This window comes from Corvus cornix, chromosome 4A (assembly GCF_000738735.6).
Source record: "Corvus cornix cornix isolate S_Up_H32 chromosome 4A, ASM73873v5, whole genome shotgun sequence".
Classification (NCBI taxonomy): Eukaryota; Metazoa; Chordata; class Aves; order Passeriformes; family Corvidae; genus Corvus; species Corvus cornix.
The window spans coordinates 1,684,571-1,693,221 of record NC_047058.1 but is presented as its reverse complement, the minus strand read 5'-3'; the positions used below and the strand labels follow the sequence as shown (position 1 = coordinate 1,693,221).

General features: G+C 59.2%; 1 protein-coding gene across 2 annotated transcripts in view; it reads right to left on the bottom strand.

Annotated features, from left to right (window-relative positions):
- Positions 1-1,566: 1,566 nt before the first annotated feature.
- Positions 1,567-8,651, bottom strand: part of STARD8 (StAR related lipid transfer domain containing 8) — a 42,585-nt gene continuing 35,500 nt past the window's right edge. For both annotated transcript variants that reach the window (XM_039572129.1, XM_039572130.1), the window contains 10 exons: positions 7,087-8,426; positions 6,272-6,445; positions 5,655-5,814; positions 5,191-5,389; positions 4,849-5,059; positions 4,564-4,678; positions 4,081-4,296; positions 3,643-3,860; positions 3,306-3,482; positions 1,567-3,197 (listed from right to left, as the gene is read on the bottom strand). In XM_039572129.1, coding sequence (XP_039428063.1) covers positions 3,080-3,197; positions 3,306-3,482; positions 3,643-3,860; positions 4,081-4,296; positions 4,564-4,678; positions 4,849-5,059; positions 5,191-5,389; positions 5,655-5,814; positions 6,272-6,445; positions 7,087-8,426 — 2,928 coding nt within the window. In that variant the 3' untranslated portion in view covers positions 1,567-3,079. The remainder of the gene's footprint in view (positions 3,198-3,305; positions 3,483-3,642; positions 3,861-4,080; positions 4,297-4,563; positions 4,679-4,848; positions 5,060-5,190; positions 5,390-5,654; positions 5,815-6,271; positions 6,446-7,086; positions 8,427-8,651) is intronic.

Genomic DNA, 8,651 nt, shown 5'->3' with positions numbered 1-8,651 from the left:
TGTGTATTTGTGAAGGTGCACGCTGGGTGGGGGGGGGCAGCCAGATAGGTGTTGTGTAGGTGGTGGGAGCCAGGTAGACTCCACCAGCCAGGTGCTACCTGTGCACTGAGAGCTGTGGTGGAGCAATCCCTTTACAGATCCTTCTGCCAGGGCTGAGATAATGGCCTAAGGATCCCAGGGATGGGCAAATGGTCAGGCTGGACAAGCATCACTCCTGTGCTGGGGATGGCCCACAGAGCCAGCTGGAATGGCTGCAGCTTCTCTTTGGAAGGAGAGAATGACCATTAATTTCCCCAGATGCCCATTTTCAAGTACCTGTAATGAAAGACAACTGTGCATGTTCCTCCCCATAATGGGGCTGTTTGCACTCTCAATACAGTACAGCTTCTACCTGACTGGCTAATAAGGAATGATTTTCTCTCTTTTTATCTCTAATTAAGCCAAACTGAGCCTGGCATTGCTGCTCTGCAGTAATTTCCCAGATGCAGAGGTTTGCTAAGTCATAGGGATTGGTTTTTATAAGGTTTGAAAAGGTAATCTGTAATAACGTGCAGGGAAAAAACATAAATCTCTGTTAATGAAACTTGGAGGATTTCAATAAGAAATTGATTTTAAATGTTAGTCTCTGCAAACAGAAGTTGGAGGAAAACACTTTTGGATTGATCAGCTGGTGGTGCTGAGTGGAGGTGCATTTGGGAGCGTGGCTGGGGTGAGCCCAAAAGCCCTGGGGTGGCTCCAGCCAGCTTTGCAGAGGTTTTAGGGTGTTATTTAGTGTCTGCACCCAGCACAGCATCATGCAGAGGGGTGAGAAACCTCTTCATTCAATCCACTGGGGACTTCGGACCCAGGCATGGGGACATTGTGAGGCAGGACAGGGTTCCCTGTGGGAGGGGGTGTCCCTGAGAGCTCACACCCTTCCATCAGTGGGATGCCTGTGTGGGTCCACAGAGTGCTGCCACCCTGCTGGGGCCCTGGAAGGTGAAATGCCAGCTTGCCCTCCACCCCAGGATGGGAAGGGTACCCTCTCCAACCCAGTGCTGGAGCCTTGGCCATGGGTGGATTTGGGACAAGCCAGGGCTGCCCCATTGTCTCTGCCCCCATTAGTGCTAAAAGCAAGAGCAGTCTCGCTGCTGCCAATCCCACACTTTAGCCAAGCTCAGAGAGGGATTTCTTCCTCTCCAGGCTTCAATCTTGCAGCCTTCAGCACCATCATCTTCACCTACTCCAGCACATTCTACTCTATTCCCACCACTGCTTCCAAAACAGTGGAGAGAGGCGTCTGCTCCAGGGAATTCACCAGCACAGTTCTGGTGGTTCTTCTTCACCGGCATCACTGATGCTGGATGCTGATCTTCCTCCTCAAGCTGCTCTCCCTGCTGCCGGTGGCAATGCCAGGAGAACCCCAAACCCTGGCAAGGCCCTGAAGCACAGCTGGATATGGGAAATGCTGGGTTTGAGTCTCTTCACCCACGCAGGGGCAGCCCCAAGGCCGCACATTGCTCAGCCCTGGGCTGCTCCAATGCTGGAGAAGCCCTGAGCACAGAGGTTTCCTCATCAGCCAGCAGATCTTGTTAGTAGTTTATTAATTGCATGGATGGGAAGAGCAGCCCCGATCCAAGTCAAACAACTGCTGCAGTTTCATATGATACAAAACAAAAGTCCCTTAAATACAAAATACCCAGCTCTGAGTGAGCATCACCTGGTGCTGAGCTCTGCCACCAGAGTTATATATTAATATTCCACCTGTACAAGTATTTATAGATAGAAAAAAAGAAACACTTTAAAAAAATATCAGGAGAAATTTCACTCCCCCACATGTTAGTTATATTTTTTTATATATATATATATATAAAATACATATATATAAAAACACAGACTAGAGGCTGATTTGTGCTTTTTTTTTTTTTTACCAAAAGACAGACAGTTACGGCCCAACTCACACTGGGGGTCCCCAGCTCATGGGTCGTGTTGCCTCCCAGTTGGAACGATGTCTGGGAATTTGGGTTCCTGCCTGAATGGAGAAACCAGGTCATCTCCTGGGTGCTCACAGCTCTGGTGAACAGTTCCTTCATGAAGGGAAGGAAGAAGGGGTGGAAAGCAGAATGGATGTCTCTGCAGGGAGTAGGTGGGCATGGGCCATGTGTAGCTGCCCAAAGAGGGGCAAATCCCAAACAACTGCCCCTCCTGCCATCCCTCCTCCCTCTCCGGGTATGGCCCTCAACACTGAGGGCAGCACAAAGGAGGAGCTGGTCTGGGGAGTCTCTCCCCACCTCGATGCCTCTTCCCAGGCATTGCCCCTTCCCACTGAGGCGTGGCTGCTCTGGGGCTCCAGCAACGTCCTGCCCCATGCAAGTAACAGGTCGGCTGGTTGAGCGATGGCCTGGGCTTGAAACGTGGTCCATCCACCCCTCCTCCCAGTGACACCCAGTGCAGAGAGAGGGCTTTTAGCCAAGGAAGAGCAAGGCACAGGAGTACAGGGCTGCTTCTTCCATGAATTCAGCACCAATGCTGCAACAGGTTCCATCTGCCCCTCAACAGGGGCTGGCACTTGAGCTGTACCTATGTATCCATAGGCAGCCCCCTCCTCCCAGAACAGCAGCCCCTTCCACTACCACACAGTGACTCCCTGGCTGTCCCCACCGGGTGACACCACACACAATCCCCTCCTCGCTGCCCACCCTCCACTTCCCGACCCCACTCTGCGACCTGCAGACACGGCCCCATTTTCCCCGCTCGCTCCTGCCACCTCACTCCACGCTCCTTTGTCCCTGCCGTTGCTCCTGGCTTGTGTGGGGGGGCCCAGCTCCTGCCACAGGTGCATCCAGGGGTCACCCCATGGCCACTCTTTCCCTCTGCTCCCCCGCTCCTCCTGAGGGACACCACAGCTTCCCTTCTGCGGCCCCACAGCCCCCGGGCCATGGGACAGAACTGCCCAGCCCAGGGTGAAAGGATGTTTATAAATATGTGCCTCTGTCTCCTCCTCCACGGGCACTACCCATGCCATGCTTCCTGCTGAGAGCCCCAGTCTGGATCCACTGGCAAGTCCATGTCTGACAGGACAGAGCATCTTCCTGGTGCCTCAGATCTTTGTCTCAGGGCCGTTGGGACTCAGGGCTGGGAAAGAGTCTCGTATCCTCACCAGCTCCATGGCACAGAGGTGGCCAAAGACCCTGTTGTACCACTCGGGAGACCGGCCCCTGGAGAAGGGAAGAGGCAGGAGGGGCTGAGTGGGCAGGAGAGACCCTGGCAACATCATGGAGCAGCACATCCTGCTGCTCCATCCCCTCCCCAGAGGGCCCCGTTACCTGAGGTCAGCCCTGCAGATGTGGGTCACCCGGGAGCGGCCCATGGCGCTGGGCTCGATGAGGTACTGGGACGTCAGCACGATGGCCTTGACCCCTCCCTCCACCGGCACCTTGTCGTGCTCCACCGAGAGGGAGCTGAGCAGGCAGGCTCCCCGCGGCAGGTCCGTGCGCCAGCGCCTGCAACAGAGCGGGAGTCACCATGTGCCCACCATGGGGTCCACAGCAGGATCAGACACCGGGGGAGCCCACACAGCCCGGGCTGGAGGAGATGGGGCTGGAGCAGAGGGGATGCACCAAACCGAGCCCAGACCCCCCCGCGGGTCCCGGCCGCCCTCACCGGAGCACCATGCAGTCCCTGCGCGGGTGCGGGGCCATGCTGTCCGTCACGTAGTGGTACACCTCCATGTCCTTGTCCAGCGCCTCCACCACCCTGCTCTGCAGCAGGTCCTCGTCCCACAGGTGACGCTCCCGCAGCACCCGGTGCAGCACCGTGGCGGGAGGGGCCTCGACATCTGTGGAGACCTTCCACAGGCGCAGAGGGTGCCCATCCCCGACCTGAGTGGGTGAGGTGGGGGTCACACAGACTGTCTGTCCCGCAGGACCCCCAGTGCTAACCCCTGAGCAGCTTCACTGATGGCTCCCACTGCCACAGAGCAGCGCAGTCCCATCTGCTGGCTAGTGAGGGATGGGGTGGGACCTGCTCTGGCTACTGGAGAGGTCACCCCATACACATTTCCCTGCATGTTCTCAAGCCCTTCCACACAGTGGCATTTACCTTTTTGCAGGACAGCTCTGTGTTCAGGGGCCCTGCTGTGCTCAGCCACCCCTTGAATTTCTCTGACGACTCTTTGAGCAGATTCTGGACACTCTGCTCAAAGTAGGAGTGTAAATCCTTGCTCTCCCCCTGGCACACCAAGTCAGCCAGGGGATGGGGATAAGCGTCTGCAGCCATATAGGAGCTGCTCAGCTGCAGCAAGATGTCATGGGAGACCTGCAAGCCAAAAGCACACAGATGTTCAGCAAGGCAGAGGGATCCTGTGGGGACTCTGTGAGTGGTCCTGGACAGACAGAGAACCATAACTCATTCCCCAGGGAGTGGGGAGGATGGACATACAGCCTGAACCATCTCCTGCCCCAGGAGATGCAGCTGGGCTTGGCCCCAGGCTGATTGGCTGGTAGCAGCTGTCCTCACCTCAGGACTCCAGGAAGGTCACACCTCCCACAGGCAGCGCTGGGCTGGGACACCATTGCCACCCACCTGGAAGAGCTTCTTGCAGTCAGTGATCATATGGGAGAGCCCCTGCGTCGCAGCCATGTTCTCATTGAGGTCCTTCTGGTCCGGTTTCCCCATGGTTCCCCTCTTGTGTATGGCCCTATAGATACATATGCCAGGTAGTGCTGGCACCAGTGGGCACCTCTAGACCCCCATGACTCTCACTGGTGTCACAGAGCAGAGCCAAGAGCACCCCGTGTCTCAGCATTCCCTGCTGGCCCCCTCCCACAGCGGGCAGGGAAGGGGCACTGGAGCTCAGCCAGCCCTTACCTGGGCGATGTGCTTTCCTTCTTGGACACATTGAGGTGGAAGATGGAGGGGGCCAGGCACACAGCCAGGTTCCCAGCCGTCATCTGGTTCTCCTCGGCTGAGGCGATGTCGCTCAGGAAATAGAGCAGGGTCTGCAGCACCTCCCGGTTCTCGTCTGGCATGAGGATGATGGCGGCCTGCACTGCCTGCAGCCGCTGCTCCTTGGACACGACTGCGAGCACGGGGCAGCGTCAGCTGGGCCTCCCCACGGCCACCACCCACCCGCTCCCGCCACCTCTGTCCACAGAACGGAGGGACCCCTCCTCCCCGAAGACCTCGAGCTGCCCCCAGCCCGGCCCTTACACTGGTAGATCTGCAGGAAGGTGTCAGTCAGCTTGCTGGTGAAGATGGGCTCGGGCAGGTCGCGGAAGTACTGCTTCAGCAGGTCGGCCACGTCGTACGCTGACTGCCCCGAGTAGTTGACGTTGTCGGGGCTGGTCTCATTCATGTGCCGGAGTGCCTGGATCCGGGACTTCACCCCGGACTTGCGGAAAATGCCAACCTGCCGGGGCAGAGCAGGGGGTGAGCAGGCACAGGCCTGGGTGGGCACCCGTGGGACAGGCAATGATGCTCCCTCCCCAAAGTGCTCATCCCTGAACCCAGAGGAGACACTGAGTGAGGGATGGCCAAGGGGACACTGCTGGGTTCCCACAGACAATCCCACCCTCCCACTTCAGCACACACCACAAGAGGTGAACAAAAGGACCCCGAAGGCTATTTTTTTCCCCCCAAATCCCAGTGCTGCTGCCCGGCAGCCACGGCCTCACCTGGTCCAGGCACTGGCTGCGCAAGTAGCGCATGGCCTGCTGGATGCTCTGGGGCAGGGGCTGCCCTGTCCGCTGCACGTTGACAATGGGCGGCACCCCAAAAACCATCTTGTCCCGGTAGTCAGGGACTTTACTCCGCTTCATGAACTTGGGGACAGTCCTGCCGAGTGGGACAAAGAAACATCCATGCAACAATTGGTGCCCTCAGTACCCCCTCACAGGGGGAGCAGGACACTGGGAACACACACACATTTCTGCAGTGTTTGCAATACAAGCAAGGCAGCTTCCCAGCAGGAATGGCAGCACTTTTTATTAAGCCAAAATGCTTTGATGCTTGGCTATGAAAATAAACCACTGTCCCACTCTCTTATGTTGCTGCAGCACTTTTAATGCCCCACGGACACCTGCAGCCCCCCCAGTGGCAGATGATGCCAGGAGCCCCCCTGGATGCCCAGATGATGCCAGGAGCCTGGGGCTCAGCCCTGGCTCACACTTGCCAGAGCAGAAAGCCCTTGGTTTGGCTTTTCCCCTCCACACCCCGAAGCTGCCCCAGGCAAGGGGCACAGCACGAGCTGCAGCCTGTGGGCCCCGTCCTGGTCCCCCTCGCCCCAGCTCACCACGTCCAGGCCTGCTTGTGGGGCACGGAGTACTTCTCCATAATGGCAGTGAGCCGGAGCAGGGAGCACTTCTGGAGCAGGTTGAGCTGGGCCGATGACTGGCGGTTGATTTCCAGCGAGGCCGAGTTCAGGCTGGGCCGGTGTGAGTTCTGGAAGCTGTGCCAACGCAGCTTTCTGGGGACACACAGGACATTCCCAGCTAAGGAAACCCCCACTGCTCTCTATTCCTTCATGGTTACTGCCACGTCACCCTCCAGCACCAGCCAAACTGGGTGAGGAAAGCCACAGAACTCGGCAGCAGCCGTAGCTCTCCTGGGTAAAGCCCCAGGGAACACTGGTACAGGGGTAGGCACGTGCCTCCTGCGTTTACGCTTGTTATTAGTTAATGAAAAACCTTTGAATCACGGGTCTGTGCAGGCAGACAGGACCGGCAGCGGTGTCCCTGCTGGAAGTGCTGGCAGCGGTGGCAGTGGTGTCCTGCGGCCACCAGAGCGCACCAGCGCCCCGCGCTGCGCTCCCCTGCCCGCACCGTGCGGCTCCAGCAGCATTCCCCCGCTCCGCCCACTTCTGCCTCCCGGGAAGGGACGATCGTCCAGGCCCCCGAGGACGGGATCCGGCGCTGCTCCCCACACCCATGGGCTGTGCACCCCTCCCTGCTGCAGCAGCCCCGTCCCTGGGAGTGTTCACGGCCAGGCTGGACGGGGCTTGGAGCAATCTGGTCTAGTGGCAAGTGTCCCTGTCCACAGCAGGGGGCGTGGAATGAGATGGTCTCGATGTTCCTTTCCCACCCAAACCATCTTGGGATTCTCTGATACCTGCAGGGTCTTGTGAGTGATGCTCCCACCCCCGAATCTCGGCGCTCCCGTGTCTCAATCTCTTCAGCCTCGTTGAGGGAGTTCCCGGTGCTATCAAAGTCACTGGCAGAGGTGCCAACATCCGACATGGACTGTTCTTCGAAATGCAGGTTGGAGGGTTCCCCTCCCGAGTCCGACTCCTCCTCATCCTCCTCTTCTTCGCCCCCCTCCTCCCCATCCAGGCCAGAGGAGATGGCTTTACACCAGAGTTCCACCTTCTGCTGCAGCCCCCACATGTGCTGCAGGATGTCGTCGAGGTTCTCGAAGGTGACCTCCCCGTCCTTGCAGAAATCCTCGCTGCTGCCGAACTCCGGCACGTTGTCGTAGACGCTGACGCGGCTGCCCAGGGAGCTGCAGGAGCCGCGGCGCCGGCAGGCAAAGCCCCTCGGGGAGGACGAGCCCTCCACGCTGCTGCTGCTGCCGCCCTCGCCCAGCCCCACAGCCGCGCTCCCTGCGTTCCAGTGGGCCAGGGAGCTGCCGCCCAGGGGACACAAGCTCTCGATGGAGAGGGATTTGGGGAAGGTGCCGGGCTTGTGGTCACAGGGGATATAGACCAGGCAATCGCCATGGCGAGCCCGGCGCTGGCACTCGGCAGCAGTGGCCGTGTCGTAGTCCTCCAGGTAGACTCCGCTGCGTTTGGGGTCAGAGCTCCCCTTGGTGCCCGCGGGGCCGAGCAGGCGGTTAGTCCTGTACGATACTGAGAAGAAGTGTTTTTTGCTGTGGAAAGAGGCAGGTATCCCTCTTTTAGAGGAGTTGGTCCTGGTGGCTGCAAGGTCCCCATTACTCTGCAGGGAGCCCCATCCCGGTGGGAGAGTGGCGCTGCTGTGTGGAGCCACCCTCCTGTCTGGGCTGGGTCTCTGCTTGTCCTTCCTCCGCAGGGACTCAATCCGCTTCAGGAAGCTGCGAGACCGTCGCTTCTTCAGCTTCTCCTTAGAGCCCCCTCCCTGCCCCGAGGGCTGCTCCTTCGCAGAACCCTCGCTCCGGCTGCAGCTGGAGGCGTTGACAGTGGCACAGAGGGGGGACGGGGGCTCGGACGGCGTGGCCGCAGTGCCCAGTGTGCCGCCCGTGCCACCCACGCTGCCCACGCTGCCCGTGCTGTGCAGGGACGTGGCCTCGGGGTTGGTGCTGAGGTCCGTGAGGACACTCTCACGGCTGGACACCGGGTGCATGGTGCAGCTCAGGGCCTCTGAGCCCTGGGACAGGACATCAGCGGACCCCACCCGGGACCATCTTTTGCTGTCCCTCTGGAATGCCCACCGGTTGCTGATGGCACACTGGTCTTCCTCCTCAGAGTCTTCATTCTGTGGGCAGTTGAGAATAGGGGATGATCAGTTGGCTGGAGCCAAGGAGGGCCAGCACATCCCCACACCTCAGAGGGGCACAGCCACCAGCACGGCGCCAGGTGGGGAGGAGAGCAGCGTGTTCACTCCCTTTAACCAGCTCGGGACCCCTTTGGCAGCAGAGGCCTCCAGGAGCCACTCTGTGCCCAGGGCAGTCCCGCAGCTCACCAGGACACTGCCCTGCCA